The sequence below is a fragment of the Mirounga angustirostris genome, unplaced genomic scaffold (genome assembly GCF_029215605.1).
Source record: "Mirounga angustirostris isolate CCGP_5_RB_7025 unplaced genomic scaffold, mMirAng1.0.hap1 SCAF_10, whole genome shotgun sequence".
Classification (NCBI taxonomy): domain Eukaryota; kingdom Metazoa; phylum Chordata; class Mammalia; order Carnivora; family Phocidae; genus Mirounga; species Mirounga angustirostris.
The window spans coordinates 52,319,806-52,338,953 of NW_026991718.1; the positions used below are offsets into that span (position 1 = coordinate 52,319,806).

At 43.8% G+C, this 19,148-nt stretch overlaps 1 protein-coding gene across 21 annotated transcripts in view; it reads left to right on the forward strand.

The window, feature by feature from the left end:
- Positions 1-9,099, forward strand: part of AAK1 (AP2 associated kinase 1) — a 171,557-nt gene extending 162,458 nt beyond the window's left edge. For all 21 annotated transcript variants that reach the window (XM_064572392.1, XM_054509831.2, XM_054509833.2 and 18 more), the window contains one exon: positions 1,921-9,099. In XM_064572392.1, the coding sequence (XP_064428462.1) occupies positions 1,921-3,050 (1,130 nt within the window). In that variant the 3' untranslated portion in view covers positions 3,051-9,099. The remainder of the gene's footprint in view (positions 1-1,920) is intronic.
- Positions 9,100-19,148: the final 10,049 nt, after the last annotated feature.

Below are 19,148 nucleotides of genomic sequence, written 5' to 3' on the forward strand. Positions count from 1 at the left end.
GAAATTGTGCCTTGGTTTTGGCGACTGAAAACTTTGTCTAGCTGATGCTATGTTAGAAAGTGGTTCAAGGAGTCTTGGGGGAGGGGAGCTTCCATGCCCCTTTGCTAGGCAAATCTTATTTTGGAAAGCCTCTTTGCCCCCTCTCATTTGAATTTCCTCCCAGAAATCACCACCTAGGAATCACAGTGACAGAACTAATAACAATATACTTGCCTGAGAGGTTAGGATTATGTCTCTTCACATATACTGCAAAGAGAGAAGATGTTCCGTGTGCTTCCTATCAGCTGACTAACGCTTTCATATCGCCACGCGGGTGCGCATACTCAAGCTGCAACGCAAAGAAAAAATGTATGCTCTTCAGAATCATATTCTTCAAACACTACTCAGAAAGCTGTTTGGCACCAATACAGAATTTCACTTAAAGACTCCTGATTGGAAATTCATTGATTGCATTCAAACTCAGAAAACGAGGGGGACACCCACCTTTTTTTTGTTTCTGAGAACAGTATTTAAGATCATTTAAGATCAGAGCTGTTTAAAAAGAAGCACTGCTAAAAAGTTCTAGAATTCCGAGAACTGTAGTATTTTTGTACAGTATCTTCTAAAATGTTCCGATCTCTCTCTACATCTCTTTACAATGTAAAACGTCTCTAAGTGACTGGTTTCCCAATAAACTGACTTTGATGCCGCTTCTGATGTGTTCTGTGTGCTTAATTCAAGCAGAAACCCTAGCAGGGGATAATTGTTAGCAGAAGTTTCTACTAGCTAATGATTTGCCTGGAAGGAGAGGGTAACATGGGGAGGGGTTGATGGAATTACCTCAGTACAGAGGTTCCAAGCCATCTACAGAATCCAAAGCATTGTACCGAATGCCTAGTGGGTTGGGAAACCCATGATGAAATGATCTCTTTACCCCCAACCGCCCTTTCTCTGGATTCTTCTTACTTAGTTACATATGCCTTTTTCCTGCCCTCTTGCTAACATGTGCCCAATGACATACTTCTAACCTGCTAATATTTCTTGGAAGGTAAGCTCTCTTGCATTCTGATAATTGTCTATTTGATTTTAAAAGCCAGAGCACCCTGAGGCACGTCTATCTAGCTAGAAGTAGACTAGTATATTAGAGTTCGCAAATATTTCTGCAGTTACCCATGTGTTTTGCTCCTTCTGCTTAAAGAACTTTGTGATAGATTCATTTAAGCAGAGGAGATCTTTGCTAGCTTAGAAGATTGAAAACAAAATTCCACAGCGACTCCAGCTGAAGGAGATTTCTTTAATATGATTTTGGGTATGTCTCCTCCCCTTAGAAAGCGCCTTCAGTATTGGCATTTGGGGCACTCTTGTGCTCTTTGAGTAGTGCTCATGATGTAAATCTTGCATTTATCAAGCAGCTATGCTCTGCTGCTCTTCGGGGGGGGGGGGGCGCAGGGGGGGTTGGGATTGAGAATCTGTCCTCAGATACAGGCAGTGTGGAGCAGATGACCACATGTCCGCTACTGAATTGCATTTGTCCCCAGACAGTATTTCTACATAATCCAGAACTGCCATGGTGTATGTGGAGCTGAGCGACTGGGTTTGTTTCCATCCCACCCTGAGCCAGTGCCAGGTAGAACAGGAGGCAGTGCCTGGCCCCGCGAGTCGGAGCGTTGTGTGGTTATGCTGAGTGTCTGTGTGCCCAACATCGTCACCTCCTTTCCTGTACACTGTGCCTGTCATGTTCCAAAATGTGAGACAGTGACTGCTTGTGTTCCAGTTTGTGTGCCGTTTCCTTGCCTGACTTTTATTTTTCTGTTTTTCCTTTTCCATTTCAAACTTTATTATTTGGTCCCACAATGTTTCCGCCGCGGGTTGACCATTTTAAATGTTCTGAGGAGAGTTGAACTGATCTATGCATTAATTCTGCGTTTTGTGCTTTTCTAGGTCTCCAGAGAGAGCCCAATCCCTGTCCTGTAATAACTGTAGAGCACTTTAAAGACTCAACCGGTATTAAAGGCCTTCCCCTGTATCCAGACCCCTCGAGAGTACCTGGCACGAAAACGCAGAACAGTTTAGAATCTGACTACTTGGCCCGAGATGGCCCTTCAAGCAACAGTTCATTCCACAGCAGTGAAGAGGAAGGGACTGATCTCGAGGGGGACATGCTGGACTGCAGTGGGTCTCGACCACTCCTCATGGAGTCTGAAGAAGAGGATGAGAGCTGCAAGCCTCCACAGGGGAAGCTGGGAGGAGCTATTCCGTTCGCTCAGCCAGAGGTCTCTACCGAGCAAGCAAAGGCAGGTCAGGGTGGCAGAAAGAACCAGTTCCAAGCCCTCCCACAACCAACCACGGACGGTCTCGGGGAGCCGGATGTTTTTGCCACAGCCCCTTTCAGGAGCTCAAGGGTTCCAGCTGATGACATGGATATTTTCTCCAAAGCCCCATTTGCCTCCAAGGGCAGTGTGGCTCCTTCCCAGCCAGAGGAGGCGGACGTGTTCTTGAGAGCTCCTTTTACCAAGAAGAAGAGCATGGAGGAGTTATCAGTTGCCCAGAGCGCCTCCCAGGAGTTGCCTGGGCAGGCCAGTCTCCTCAGTCAGACTGATGAGGTCCCTTTGCTCCCAGGCCTTGAGAGAGCAGCGTATGCCCCCGTCCGAGCTCAGTACTCCATGGCTGCTTTCGTCCCGCAGTCTAACCCCCCCTCCCATTCTGCACAAACAGCAGACCATCCTGACAGCATCTCTCCCAGGGCATCCTCCCTGGAATCGGGGGGCCATCCTAATGACAGAAACAAAGGACCTCAGCCCCAGAAAGAAGCTGTCTCAGGCCCCGTGGCTGGCAAACCATTCCGCCCCCAGTCTTTATCCAAATATTCCCGTCACTATAGCCCAGAAGATGAGTCAAGTCCAGAAGCCCAGCCCATCGCTGCCTACAAAATTGTTTCACAGACCAACAAACAGTCGATAGCTGGCTCTGTTTCCATCACATCCCTTTCCTCCAGGACTACGGAGCTGCCAGCCGCGGATCCATTTGCTCTAGCACCCTTTCCTTCAAAATCAGGCAAGCAGAAACCTTAGGAGCGATACCTGAGCCTTCAGGCCTTTTGTCTTTACCACCTCCCCCCACCCCGCCCAGTACCTACCACATCACTCCCAGCTGAGCCTGTCTCAGAAGAGATACACCAATTACTATCTTTCAGTTCCATATATCAGAGCAGAATTTCTGCGGACAACAAAGTCAGTTGCAGTGATACTTAGTTGAAACCCCTTTAAGTTATGCTCATTTCTTTTGTTTATATTGATTTCTGGACTTGCCCACATTTCCATCTCCACCTCTGCCCAGAACTCTGCTCTCTTTTTTTGCCCCAAGACTGTTTAAATCCAGAAATACTTCACCCCAACCCCAAAGGGGCCATGTTACTGCAATTTTTGTTTTCCTGCAGTTCCTGTTCTGAGTCTTACCCATTGAGGACTCAAGATTAGTCCCTTCAGGACTTGATTTAATTCTCTTGCAAAGGGAATATTTATGGAAGGAAATGCAAGATAAAAATCCTGCAAATCAAGAGGAAGTGTAATCCTGCAGATACTAATCATTCCTGTAAAACCAGCAGCTCTACAGAGGATTCTCTGGGTCTGTTGCGGAGTCTTTGCGAGCCAGGCTGGCCTCTCACACGAGTGTTTGTGGGTGTGTAACCTGTGTCAGACCCTTTCCTATGTAGAAATGCGAACAGATGAGATACTTGTGCTCGTGTGGAACAGTATTGAGCCTTCCCACGCCCATGCTTTTTAAATCACTATGCACAGGTATGTGTGCGTGTGTGTGTGTGTGTGTGCACGCACACGTGCAGGGATCGGTTTTCCTTTAGGTAAATCCTGTCTCACTATGCCTACCTCCACAATCACTCATTTACTGGCATTTGTCTCCTGACCTAACTGAGTTGAGCCCTGTTTTTACTTAGTTCTGTCTTGGGGCAAGATTGAATCCATTGGAAGGTGTAGGAGAATCCTGCTGAAACTGAGGTTTCACGGAGTAGATGTTTTCCTCCAAAGTTTGCTATTTGCTATTAACAAATTCTATTTACATGGTCTTAAAAAATTATGATTTTTTCCCCTCAGAACAATAGAAAAGAGCACCTTGTCCCAATTCTAACCATTGGGTATGTGGTCTTAGTAATATTTTAAAGTACTTAAAAACCTTAGGTCTGAGCACCCATGCTGTCCTCATGACATTAACATTAATTAATCATGAGACTAGGCTACAAATTAGATTTGCATACTTGTTTGTGTTTTCCAATTCCTTGCTACCTTTCTCCACGCCTCTTGAGGAAAAATAAATCTGAGACATGTAAATCAGTTTGAGAGAAGAGTAAAGAGCTGAATCAGCTATCCGTGAAAATTTAGTTCTCTATCCTCTGTAGATGTCGAAGTAGGCCAGATAGGTGACTGACTTGTGTTTTTGAAATGTCTTCTATTTCTGGAAAGATCTGACCTATTCCCAGCTGTTTCCATTCCCCTTATTATTAGTGCCCTAAGGTGAAACTTGTGTCTCAATGGGAAGATCTCTGCTGAGAAAGTTCAATTTAATGGAAAGAGCTGCTGCACCATGTTTCAACCTGAAAGCTTCCAGTGACTTGTAATCGATGTCAGTGATGTCTCCATTAGCTAGAAAAGTTGGGAGAGTTGCTTACCAAACCAGATTAATGATTTAAGAATTGGAAATTCATCCAAGGATCAAGCCTGAATGCCAAACTCTATTGCAGTTGATTAGGTGTCACACTCTTTAAATTTGAAATTCAGGAATCTTAGGGATAGAATATGAACAGCAACTTTTCAAGACATTTTCTAGTTTGGTCTCCACCTATTTCAAACGTCCAGGTTAAAGGATAAATAACTGGCACTGGATCAGGGCTATCGGCAATGGTTTTACAACTGAGGTTTCAACCACGCCAGTCTTTCACTTTGGTGAATGTGAAATGTTCCTTCTAAGAGTTTGCCTTTCTCCCCGTGATTATTTCTGATTTTTTTTGTGTGTAACAGTGGATGCAAAATCATCTTTCCAGTTGAATAAACAGTTTGGGCTAAGGCATATGGAACTTTGCACCCCAGCCTCTTCCCTTGGCCATTATCAAGTAAAGCCCTCCAAGGCAGGAGCTAAAAGGATAGGAATATTCAGGGAGAGTTCTCATCCCAAGTCAGGAACTCTTCAAGTGGAAGGTCATTCTCATTCACTCTTCCAAATACTCAGGATTACCTCTGTAATAGCCCTGCAAAATGTCTTTCCTTTGGTTATTTAATCACTTCTTCATAATCAAGTAGCCATTTTAGCCCTTGAGGTAAAATCAAAATCATAGTGATTTTAGCACACCGTTGAATCATTTGTCAAGCATGGGCTTGTAACCCTTTTTTATTCTCACTGGAGACCTATGATGGGTGGAGACTCTAAATACATTCTTTGAATAGGAAGTGAACGTAAACACATGCAAATTACTTGTGTTCTTACTGAGTGATGCATGAAAATTTTTGACTATATTACATTAATTATTAGCTAATGATTAGTAAATTCTGCACTGATCTTTGGATCATATAGGGTAAATGCATCATTTAAAGATAAAATATTCTTCCCAGAGGCCATTCTGGATCTGGAATTCTAGAAAATTTAGTGTTAAGGGAATTAGGAGTGCTCAGGGTGCTTTGAATTAGTAGCAAGTGCATGTTTCCAACAACTATACTGCAATAAGTTAACATTAAAGAGAAAAGATATATAGTCAACAAAATGCTACACCTTTTAGTTTTATGTGTTATTTGCTTTACACATCTGATAGGGAATGCAAGAACTTGTGACTTCATTTCAGTGGAGCGCAATGAGCCAGAATATATTTAGATACAAAGAATTGAACCACAACATGCACTGATGAACTCTTTCAAAGAATCTGTGTTAAATGACTAACAGGCACTGTTGAATTAATGAAGTTATATTATGTGTGGTGGAAAATATTTACCTGAATATTTACCATATATTTATCGTAGCTCACATACGGCCCTATTAGCTCCCAGTTCTTGTTAGATTGGAAGATGGAATGAACAAAACAAAAATCTGCAGAAGCAGATGCTGGGCAGGACCTAAGGGAATCTAGGGCATAAATTCGGTTTCATTTTGGGCTCAATCATTATTGAGTTGAAAATTTCACATGTGTAGATGTGTGTACATGTTCACGTGCCCACGTTAGGTCTGAGTTTAATCTGGCAACCAACATTTCTTGAAACTTTCGAGAAAAAACACCAGCATCTTTTGGCCCATTATTTATTTAGTAAGTTTTAGAGTACCTGCACATCAGTGTTTTAAACCATTTGGTGGACATTTCACTGACTCGTAAAGTAGCAGATTTCAGGTTTACTTAAATGTAATCACCAGAATGCTCTGACAGTACAAATCCAATCATGCTGATAAAGAAAAATCATCAGAACATAGGTCATTTAATATGTATGCATTTTACCAAATAGGAATTTTTATGGGAAACTGCAGAAGGGTGAGATCCAACTCATTCTCCAGACGGAAGGGTGCAACTTAAAATGGAGTCACTTGGGTGCCTTTAATAAAGAAAATTGTTATTCTCTGCTGTGTCTTTGGAACTGAAATTGGAGAACACATGCCAGTCAACTTCGGAATGGCTGCTGGTCGCATAGATGCAGTTTTACCTGAGAAATTTGGAACTCGGATCACTTTGATAAAAGGTACATAGGAGAGCCGCTGGAAAGACTGCGGCTTCTAAGGAGGTAGAAGCACTTGGTAAAATGCCCAGAGTCACCCCTGGGTTCTAATCCTCCAATCCTGCCTGATGGAGTAAACATGAGGATTTTAAATGGAATCATGTAATTTAAATTCTTCGTTTTTCAATGCCTTTGTCAACAACTACTTGTTTTGTTTTTTTAAACCGTCAGAACACTTGCAAACTTGTCAAGTTCACTTAAAGATTTCAAGATGCTTGGAAATAAAAAAAGTAGTATCTGGTTGGGAATTGTTTCTGTGTTCTTTTGCTACAGGATAAGTCCTCTAGGTTGCTGAAAACAACTAGTTGCCTCAGCTTAGATGTAAGAACCCACACTGGCAGTGTCTGGCTTCCCCAGGTGCCACTTTGCTCTCTCACTTCCTGGCCCTCCCTGCCTCATTTGTACCTTGACCTTTATTAGGAAATAGGCCTCGTGTGTGGTCTCCAACATCCCATCTCTAAAACACTACCAGACTCAGCTCTTTACTGCTTCTTCTCTACTCCTGCAAGTCTTCCTGGGTCACCTTCCTTGTTCCTGTTCCCACTTCATTTCCTCACTTAACAAGGGGGTATAGCTCAGGGGTAGAGCATTTGACTGCATTTCCTCACAACATTCCCCTGCTACAGCCATACCAATAAGTGGATGATGAGAGGTATGACTGAATGATCATGTCAATTTTTCTGTGCCTTTGTTATCATAAACAGTTTCTTCCTAAATTTCAGCCTAACCTATGATAATCTCACCACACTGGAATAATTCCAAATAAGAATGAAACGGCCCACCTTCCCCATTTCTTATGGACTAGAAGAACAGATGAAGGAAGGTTGGCAGAAGTCCAGCCTACTCTGGAGACACAACCCAAAAGCATCTCTCCACCATGATCTAATATAGGCCCTATGTACCCCAGAATGCAGGGGTTTAGATGTGAAGGGACTCTGGAATAGCTTGTAAAAATGGCAGTTAACCAGCACACTGGTGGCTCCAGTCCAGTAATCCCAGAACTTGTAATTCTGTAAGAAATTTAGTCTGAGCGGGGCGCCTGGTGGCTCAGTCATTAAGCGTCTGCCTTCGGCTCGGGTCATGATCCCAGGGATGGAGCCCCACATCGGGCTCCCTGCTCTGCGGGAAGCCTGCTTCTGCCTCTCCCACTCCCGCTGCTTGTGTTCCCTCTCTCACTGTGTCTCTCTCTGTCAAATAAATAAAATCTTAAAAAAAAAAAAGAAGAAATTTAGTCGGAGCTACTTCCCAGCAGTCTCAATATGGGTGACACTGTTTCGAGTTTATGGTAATGTTTTGTTCTTGAAATCAAGTCAATGTTATCTGCATTGCGTTATGATAGAACTGTATATGCGTGTTGAAGGGATCTGTTTGATTCCTTTTGGCAAGGAATTGCAGAAATGGTTTTTGGTTTTTTTGTTTTTGTTTTGCAGAAATGGTTTTTAACAATGTCAGTTATAAAGTGAGACTTTGGGAGGGAGAGAAGACAATGTAGCCTTTTCACTCTGAAATGGCAAGACAGTTGTATTCTCTGAGTCTACCAAAGACTCCCATTTGAGGATTGTGAATGGAGAGGGTATGTGTGTGTGTGTGTCCTCATGCTTTCTGCCATGGTGTTAAGACCTCCTTAGGAAGGCGTGTGTGTGTGTGTGTGTGTGTGTGTGTGTCCTCATGCTTTCTGCCATGGTGTTAAGACCTCCTTAGGAAGGCATGCAAAGAATATCAAGTGGTGACAGTAGGTATTTGGCTTGAGTGAATTCAGTCCCATTTGCCAACAACTCAAAGAACTGGAGTTGTTTTAGATAAAGGTGGGGAAAAATCAGCCATTGCCTTAGCCTGTTTCCACAGTAAGCATGCTCTTCTCATCCACAAGGATGAAACTTGGCCTGAACCCCTGGCTCACGTGTGGCGGTGGACTGGCAGTAGTGACCAGAACAGCACAAGGCCTGCAAGATGTTCCTTTGAAAGAGAGAGTGCTTGATGTCATTTGTTAGGGCACAGAAACCAAATAAAGGCCAAGGACCATGCTCATTCCATGAAGAAGAGGTGAACTCTGCTGACAAAACATTTTGACTTGACTGAGGAAGTCGACCCAGCTGTAAGGAATACTGAGGTCATCAGACCCCAGGAAACAGTATGTGCACACAATCTCAAGGGCTGTGAACATGGGAAAGGAAGGGGAAAAGACATTTATAAAGTCAATCTTAACAGTTTTTGCGATACCTCCTATTTGCAGACTATTGGATTTATGTTATTGCACTCTCCGTGTGATCTATCTTATGTATCTGATAGTTTTTATGAATAATTGTTTTGAGTTGTAAACTCTTACACACTTTATTAAAATGGACCTAATAAAAGTAAATGGTTTATATTTTGTATTATTTCTTAAGTCAGATCTTCCTAGGATTGAAGGGTTCCATAAGTGCCTTTTACAGTACCAAGCCTAGTTTTGTGTTTTTAAGTTTCAAAGAACAACGTTTGGTTGGTTGGTTGGTTGGCTGGTTGGTTGGTTTCCAATGCCAGCACTGTTACTTCCTGAGACCTACTTTCCATTCTATATGTTACATGGAGACATAAATGAAATAATAAAAGACAGCGGGCCTGTATGGACTGAGCCAAGAAAACCACAGAGCTCCCTATTGTAAACTTTACTGTGAGCTCCTAAAATACGTTATCTGAATATGACCTGCATCAGTATTCAGTCCTTTTTTTTTTTTTAAATTTTATTTATTTATTTATTTACTTACTTAATTTGGCAGAGAGAGAGAGGGCAAGCACAAGCAGGCAGAATGGCAGGCAGAGGGAGAGGGAGAAGCAGGCTCCCTGCTGGGCAGAGAGCCCTATGTGGGGCTCGATTCCAGAACCCTGAGATCATGACCTGAGCGGAAGGCAGACGCCTAACTGACTCAGCCACCCAGGCGCCCCCAGTATTCAGTCTTTAAAAAACAAACAAAAAATCCCTTAAGAGACCAGCATTAACATAACAAATTAAAGAGCAAAGTCTTGGAAACAACAAAAAAACCCAGACTCTTAACTATAGAAAATTAACTGGTGGTTACCAGGGGAAATGTAGGTGGGGGAGGGGTGAACTAGGTGAAAGGGATTAAGAGTACACTTACCTTGATGAGCACTGAGTAATGTATAGAATTACTGAATCACTATATTGTACACCTGAAACTAATATAACATTGTATATTAATTATACTGGAATTAAAATAAAATTTAAAAGTACATAAAGTACATACATACGCAAAGAAAAGTCTTGAGGAGAAATGAATTATACCTAAGAATCTTATAATCCATAGTGTGGGAGAGAACCTGCCTGCTTATTTCCTCTCCAGATTTGAGAAAATAACAGTAATATTTGAGCTTTAATGAGTTTTGACATCCATCATTCAGGGAGAATTGGTAAAGGGCTGAGTTCAGGTCTGAGTTCAAGCTGGTAATGGTGTTCAAAGAAGATCCAGGCATCCAGAGAGTTCTGGTATAATATACATGAGTAAAAATCAAAGTTGCCTCCTTTTTCTAAGATTTATCTAAGATCTGGTTCATCTCTCTTTAAATATATGCCCCACCTCATTCTACAATGTGAAGTTCCTGTGCTTTTTCTGTTTCAAGTTATCATTAACCAAGAGTGCAATCTTCCTTGTCTGTGACTTGGCCTGCTCTCAGGGAAGCATCACTCCCACTGAGGTAGATGCAGGAAGCAGAGCCTTCTGCAAATGTGGACGGACTCACCTGCAGTGACTTAGCTCTGTCTTCCTTGTAGGGAGAGCCAAACTTAGAAGCTCCAGCTCCCACAGGGTGCTATCGTTTGCATTCACCCTTTTGTGCCAGCCCTGAGACTGGTTACACTTTATTAATCTCCCATGTAACACTTGCAAATTCATATAAAATGTGACCATGCCATGGGACACTCAGTCGGTTAAGCATCTGCCTCTGGGTCAGGTCATGATCCCAGGATCCCTGCTCAGCCGGGAACCTGCTTCTCCCTCGTGCGGGCCGCCCCCCCTACTTGTGCTCTCTCCCAATCTTAAAAAAAAAAAATTGACCATGCCATGAGCTTGAATGGAAATGAAAGGAGAGCTAGGGAGTTTGCCAGTGGGGGACATGGATGGAGAAGGGTGAATGGGGGAAGTACTTGAATATGGTTGTACCTTAGCAGCTAAGGAGAAACGATCTGTAGGGAGGGGGCAGATGAAGATGAAGGAATAAGAGAGAGCAAAGTAAATGGATAGCAAGCACACCCAGGACCCAGATCTTGGTTTCTAAATGAAAGGAACCAGGCCTTCGTGGAGAAATGGCTGAGGGCAGGAAATACATAAGGTGAACTAGGAGTATCTTGTACTGCTAGAGAGTGAAGAAGTGCTGGGGGGAAAAAAAAAGCCACGGGCACACAGGCACCAGTCTGAAAGAACTGCCGATGTTCAAAGCTGGAACAATGTGATCAACAAAATAAATAACATAATCTTAGATTATAACAAAATATAAATACCCCACAGCCCATACTGATATAAAAATGATTGAAAAAATAAATAGGGAAGACAAGATATATCTCTCACGTAGAAGAATTTCAATGAATTTATGTAGGTCTCCTGCCTCCAAAGTAGAGCTTAATTCCACATACTTTGAAAGCTGGCTGTGCTTCCAAAAAATAGTGTGTGGAAAGGGGAGATGGAAAGAGTAACTTCACAGTGGAAAAACCTAACCACTACCACCTCAGCCAGATGATCAAGGTTAACATCAACAGTGATATCTCGATAATATGTACCCTTAATATGATGTGATGAGAAGGGTACATTACCTCCATGGTCCTCCTCTCCAAAACCCAGTAATGCCAGTCTAACCAAGAGAATAACATCATACAAATCCCAATTGAGGGACATTCTACAAAATACTTGACCAGCACTCTTCAAAACTGTTAAAGGCATTACAGACAAGGGAAGTCTGAGAAACTGGTACAGGCCAGAAGATGCTAGGAGATATGACAAGTTAGTGTAATATATCCGGATAGGATCCTGGTGCAGAAAAAAAGTATTAGAGAAAAAGTAGTGAAATCCAAATAAACTGTGGAGTTTGCTTAATGTTGGCTCCTTAGCTGTCATAAATAGTAACGTTGGTTCCTTAGTTTTGGCACATGTATAATGGGAATGGAAGATGCTATCAGCAGGGGACACTGCTTAAGGGATACATAGAAACAGTGTGCACTGTCTTTGCAACTTTTCTGTAAACCTCATGGTACCTTAGAATAAAAAGTTTGCTTAAAAAATAATAAGCTGGGCAAAGTCCCTAAGGAATGGCAAGAGGAGTAAGGAGTGGGGTGGATCCAGAACACAAATGAAGTTAATGGCCTTGGGTAAGGAAGATGCCTCTTCTGCTCCGGTAAGATTAATGCAGTGTCAAGGAGGAACAACTTTTCCTCTGCGCTCTCCAGTTATTTTCCTAGGGGCCTGCAAATTAAACTGCCAAAAAGACAGGTTAATAAAAGAAAAATATTTTTATTCACATACTTACACGGGAGTTCACAGAAAAATATAACTCAAGGAGGCAGTTAGAATTTGGGTTTATATACCATCTTAATAAGAGAAGGGAGTGGGGAGAAGGGCACCGTAGGAAAACAAATGACTTTCAGGAAAAGATAAATGGGGAATAGATAATGACAGTTTTGTGAAAATGTCTGTTTAGGTGATTGCTTATTCCTGAGCCAAATTCTCCTTTCCAGTGATAGGAGTCAGTCGTTCCTGGTTGCTAAATTCCTGGAGAGGAGACTGATTTATAGCTAATGGATTCTTTGGGAGGCTCTGCTTTCAGGGGGATACGGCAGTTCAAAAGAAAAGAAAACAAAGCCAAGCTCTTCAGCAGTGTATTGCGGATGCCTTCAGCAGGAAGAGGTGAGTGTGTGAGTCTGGGTTCCGACCCCTTAGAAAGCCCCTTGCTGCCACAGCTACCACCAAGTCCTCCATATTTTTCTCTGCAAAGTGAAATCTGCTAAGAATGAGGACGCAAGGCGTTAAGTTTGGAGTAGCTAGTAAAGGGAATTGTTAAAATATTTGCAAACTGTTTTTTAAAAGATTTTTACTTATTTATTTGAGAGAAAGAGCACAAGCAGCGGGAGTGGCAGAGGGAGAGGGAGAAACAGGCTCTGGGAGCCAGACGTCGGACTCGATCCCAGGACCCTGGGATCATGACTCGAGCCAAAAGCGGACGCTTAACCGACTGAGCCACTTAGGTGTCTCTGCAGCCAGTGTTTTAAATAGACTGAGTTCAGTAAGGTAAGAGTTCAGGAAAGGGCTTAAATGTGATCCTTGTGATCTTCCTGCCTCACTCCTTGATGAGATTCCTGCAGATCTCATCGCTTTCTGGTTACTTTCCCAAGTACTCTCAAGTATTAAAAAAATCCAGCCAAGTCTTCACAACTTCCATCTCACATCTGCCTCAGAGCTTCCCTCCTTTCCCTAGGTTGGGCTCAGGGACCAGCCTCCTGCAGGTTGGGGCAGGAGGAGGGGCAATGGGATCTCTTCCTTGGCTGGGGCTGCCTGTGGCTTTCTGCACTGTTCCTGTTCAGGGTGTTACACCTTCTAGCTTGGGGGGTTGACAAACAACGAGCCATGGGACAAATCCAAGCCATGGAGAAGAATGGTTTTTCCACTTTTCCATGTCGGAAAAAACCCCCAGAATATTCATGACATGAAATTATATGAAATGAACATGGTAGTGTCCATAAATAAGGTTGTATTGGGACACAGGTACCCCCATATACGTGTCTACTGCCCACGGCCGCTTTTGCTCTATCATGGCAGGGTAGAGTAGTTGTGACAGAGACCATATGGTTGGGAAGACTAACATATTTACTCTCTGGCCCTTTACAGATAAGTTTGGTGACCCCTGTTCTAACTCACTCCTGCAACCCACTCTCCTCCCATTCTGCTGCTGGTGATATACCCCACTTGGCAAGCTGGAGCCCCTTGCCCTCCTGGGGACCCTGGTGAGCAGGAGCCCTCCAGAACAGTTCAGCCTGGCTCGCTTCTGCAGCATCTCCTTGTTACATGGGAAAGTCTTGCATCCTTGTCCCTCCACATGCCACCAGTGCAAGCTCGTCCCCAATTCCTTCCCTCTTTGCTATACCATTGTGGGATGCTTCGGTCGGCCTCCTATCTTTAGGCTTCACCCCCAAACTCCTGGGGACACTCCAAGGACTCCCTCCCCATGTTTTACCCCAGTAACCAGGGAGGCAGACCCAGAGTTCCTATAGCTCAGGAAGCCTGCCCCCACAGGGTGAGACAGCACAGTCCTCTCGTAGCAAGCACCCTGGGGCCTTAAAACAGGATTTCCAGTTGGTATGTCTTATATAGCCAGGATGGGTTGAGGGGGTGGTCTCCATTTTTCTGCATCTTTTAGGAAGCTTACAGGGTTGTCGCTAATCACTTTAAAATGTTGGAGCCCTTATCACCGAAGTCTTTGCCTTTGAAGCTTTATCCAAAACACTAAAACCACAGGAAAAATTCCAGAGTGTACCGTGACACAGGGCTATGACGTGGTACAACCTCAGGGGTCATGGTCCACACTGCAGCCTGGGTTACCGTGGCCGCTAGGGTCATAGGGGGCACAACCTGCCGGGCCAGAGGCAATGTTCCTACGGCTACATACACAAACAACAAACCCAAGTGAGCCCATGTCCTCCTCTTAGAGCTCAAACCTAAGGACTCCTTCCTGACTTCCGAGGCGAAAGCAGACTGGTGCCGTGGGATGAAGGAAGCCAAGGATTTGGTGGTTGTTGGTAGAAGCCTTTGAGCATAAAATAGCAGAGGAGTTCCAAGGCTTGCAGAGTGATTTGGGGAAATACTACAGTAGGGCCTTTTGCTCTTATTTTTAAAAGATTTATTTATTTTAGAGAGCGAGCGAGGGAGCGAGAGAGAGAGCACAGAGGGGAGGGGCAGAGGGAGAGGGAGACAGAGTCTTAAGCAGACTCCACACTCAGTGTGGAGCCCTACACGGGGCTTGATCTCACGCTCCTGAAATCATGACCTGAGCCAAAACCATGAGCTGGACGCTTAACTGACTGTGCAACCCAGGTGCCCGGGGGCCTTTGTGTTTAAAATGTTTATTCTAGAATTTTTAAGAAAGAGGAACAGATTTTTTTTCTCTTAAGCAACAAACCAAATAGAGTGTGGAGAGAGCTGTATGTAATTAGATAATTAGAAGGCATGATCTCTGTTGTCACTTGTTTAACATTTTTTGAGACCTTAAGCGATCTCTTGGGAAAAACAGGGTCACAGCACAATGTTTATCTGTGCACACGTTCTCTTAGAAACTCCAGTGACCTGCATCTCTTCCCAGCTATTCCTGGCATCACATGTGCTTGGAACAGATTCTGTTCTGCTCTCATTTACATATTTGCTTCAACTGCTCTGCCACTTGCTGCCGAATCAGCCCCAGAAGGCCAAGGCACCCACGGTGCCGCATCCTCCCACCTCTCTGTCCAGACAGGGGCTGCTGCAGCCTGCTACTAAAGCGGCAGGACCCAGGGCTCAGGGCTCACCCTATCTGGGATGTTTTAACAAAACAGCCCTCTTATTTTGTGGGTCATCTTGGTTTCAAGTCCCCTTCCTGGGGGCTCGAACTGCCACAGAAATGCTCAAACCTATCTCAGTTCTAAGAAGAACAGACTCAGCTGCTGACCTCAGGTGTTGCTGCTCGTAGATGTGTCAGGAATGGGTCTCCAAGTTTTACAGGAGAAGACAAAAACATCATTATAGCTACCCACGTGACAAGTTCAGTGCAAAGCACTTGAAATGCATTTTTCCCTAATCCACTCAACCCTTTTTGATCGATATATTTTTTTAAAGATTCTATTTATTTGAGAGACAGTGCAACAGGGGAGAGGGGCAGAGCAAGAGGGAGAAGCAGGCTCCCTGCTGAGCAAGGGGCCCAACACAGTCCCAGGACCCTGAGATCATGACCCAAGCTGAAGTCAGATGCTTAACCGACTGAGCCACCCAGGCACCCTTGATAGATATTGTTATCTACCTTTTACAGATGAGAACACTTAGGGCTCATTTCTTCAACAAGTATTTATTGAGCACTTACTGTGTGCCAGGCACTGTTCTAGGCATGCGAGATACCTCAGCTACCAATGGAGGCACCCTTGTGCTGTACGCTTTCTAGAGGGGGTAAATGACTGAATAATTAGCATAATCGTGAAATAAGATATGGTAGAAGGTGCCTGGTTCTCTGGGACTTCAGAGAGGTTTCAATTCAGCAAGTATATTTTGAACCTCTCTTAAATGCCAGGCACTGGGCACAAGATCAAGAAGATAAATTTGCATGCTGGCACGCAATTCACATCCAGTGAGACCACTGAGTGAGCAGCAGAACCAGGGTTGGTGCTGGTGGTCCAGTTCCAGCCATTGCTGGAACATCTTAACGCTTCTTTTTCTTTAAACACTCAACACAAGACTTTCCTCTTATGTGAAGCCTTCCTCGGGCTCTCCTCTCACCCCTAAGTCCTCATTCACTTCTCCCACCTGCCACCAGTGGGCCCTGGACATAGCCCTTGTGGAGCATGCTGTCCCCTGGGGCTGCCTTCATTGACTTACACATCTCTCCTCTAGGAGCTCCCTGAGAGCACGAATTGTTTTGTTCATCTTTAGATCCTCGTATCAGGGATTTTGATCATTCGTGAGTAATGGGAAACCTGATTAACCTGTGGCATCAGCAAGACCGTGGCTGATCTTTTTTCTCGCACCACAGGTAGTCTGGAAGAGGGTGGTTGCTGGTGGTTGTTGGCTCATTGCCTCAGGGATGTCATGGCTGAAGCGTGGCTGCCTTGACTCCAGCATTCCCGCCCCCATGCAAGCAGGAAGAAGGGCCCGCGCCCAGAGCGGGAAAGCAAAACCTTCTCGGACAGTTCTGGCCGTCTTCCACATTTGTCTTACTGAATGGAACTGTGCCACGTGACAAGCCATAGATGAGCGAGAGGCTAGGAGAATAATAATTCTTATTTTTAGACTGAACACATTGCCACCTGAGCAAAGTCAGCATTGGCTAGTAAAGAAGGGGAACGTGAACACTGGAAGGTGTCTAGCATTGTCTGCCTCAATCCCTAAGACAAAGCAGAGTGCCTGGCACCATGCTATCAGGAAAGCACTCAATAGTTATTGAAAGAAAACAAATGAACAAGGGAAAAAGAGACAAAAAAACAGACTCCTAATTATAGAGAACAAACTAGTGGTTGCCAGAGGGGAGGTGGGTGGGGGATGGGTAAAACAGGTGAAGGGGATTAAGAGTACACTCATCTTGGTGAGCGCTGAGTAATGTATAGAATTGCTGAATCACATTGTACACCTGAAACTAATGTAACACTGTGTTAACTACACATGAATTTTGAAAATTAATTAATTAAAAGATAGTTATTTTTAAATCATTTTTAAAAGTTTTTATTTTAATTCCAGTTAACATATAGTGTTATATTAGTTTCAGGTGTACAATACAGTGATTCAGCACTTCCATACCTCACCCAGTGCTCATCACAAGTGCACTCCTTGATCCCCATCACCTATTACACCTAACCCCTCACCCACCTCCCCTCTGGTAACCATCCATTTGTTCTCTGTAATTAAGCATCTACTTCCTGATTTCTCTTATTTTTGATCTGAGCTTGTTTTGTTTCTTAAATTCCACATATGAGTGAAATCATATGGTATTTGTCTTTCTCTGACTTATTTCACTTAGCATAATACTCCCTAGCCCCATCTACATCAGTGCAAATGGAAAGATTTCATTCTTAAAAAATAGTTATTGAATAAATGGTGAATGAGTAAATAAATGATTTTTTGGTCCATGTCACATGGTCTGCTAATCTTCTTAGCCAACAATTAAAACAGAGCTGACATCTTATTGAAACGGTATTGGGGAAAATATCAGTTGTCTATCAGTTATCATCGTGAATGAATGAGTGTGTGTGTGTATGTGTGTGTACATGCGTGGTGTAGAGACAGAGAGGAAGAAGTGGGGCGTAAATAGAAAGATCCAGATATCTCAAGTAGTAGTTTTACTTTTTCCTAAAAGAGTCACCCTCCCTCTAGTATATTTGGGGAAAAGATGAAGGCTGTTTCACATCTGTTTCTGAGTTGTCCACCCGGCTGCTGTGCCCAGTTTCATGTGCCAGTGGCCACAGTCTTCTCCATGAGATGCTTTACCCTACCTCAGCTTAGCACCAGCTAAGGCGTGAATGAGGCCAGGCCCTCTCTTTCTGCTGTCCGCACGGTCATCAGACAGAGTGAACGAGTGTACAGGATTTGACAAAAGGGTTGAGGTGACTACATTCTTGTTGAGCACCTACTATGTGCCGGGTATTACAGTAGGTGCTGGGGTACAAGAGTAAAGAAACAGACATGCCCCTTGTAAGTCTTAGGATATGGGAGGGAAAGGATCATTAGAAAAATTAATACCCAAATCCACAATATTACTTGAGATAATGCACTATGAAGGAAAAGGAGAGGGTATATTGAAAGAGAATAATGAAGGAGACTATTTGGGTGGGGATGAAAGGAGGTGTCACAAAAGGTAGGATATTTAGGGAGAATATCTCTACTTTACAGTCAGACCTAGGGGAATTAATACAAGCGATTCAAGAAAAAAAGAGGGAGAAAGGGGAAAAAAAAGAGAGAGCGGGTGGGGGGAAAGGCATTCCTCACAAGGGGAGCAATTTATGCAAAGGCCCTGAAGTGGGAAATAATCTGGGACACGAGAAGCGGTTTCAGTGGTTTGAGGAATGAGAGGTGAAAAACTAAAGATTAAAGGTGTTTAAAAGAGGGACGCCTGGGTGGCTCAGTTGGTTAAGCAACTGCCTTTGGCGCAGGTGGTGATTCCCAGAATCCCGGGATCGAGTCCCACATTGGGGTCCTTGCTCGGCCGGGAGCCTGCTTCTCCCTCTCCACCTGCTTGTGCCCGCTCTCTGTCAAATAAATAAAAATTTTTTAAAAAATGTATAAAAGATTAAAACTCTTTTTATGACATTTGGCTCTGAAGCAAGAGCTTCCAAAACGTAACCTGCACTCAAGAACCACGGCCTGCTCAGTGTCCAAGCCCACACCTGCGGCAGGTCTGCAGCAACCCCCCCAACCCCCTTAGACACTTCTCTGGGCCATAGAAACCACCAGGGTTATCTCGGTGTGGCTCCAATCTGTACAACAGGTGTGTTAGTCCAGAAACCAGTACTGTGCTTACCTTCTAGAGCAGTGGCTTTCAAATATTAGCTGGAGGTGGTATTAAAACCTTAAATTAAAATTAAAATTAAATTAAAATTATTACTAGGGGCGCCTAGGTGGCTCCGTCAGTTAAGCGTCAGTTAAGCGTCTACCTTCAGTTCAGATCATGATCCCAGAGTCCTGGGATCCAGTTGGGTTTGGG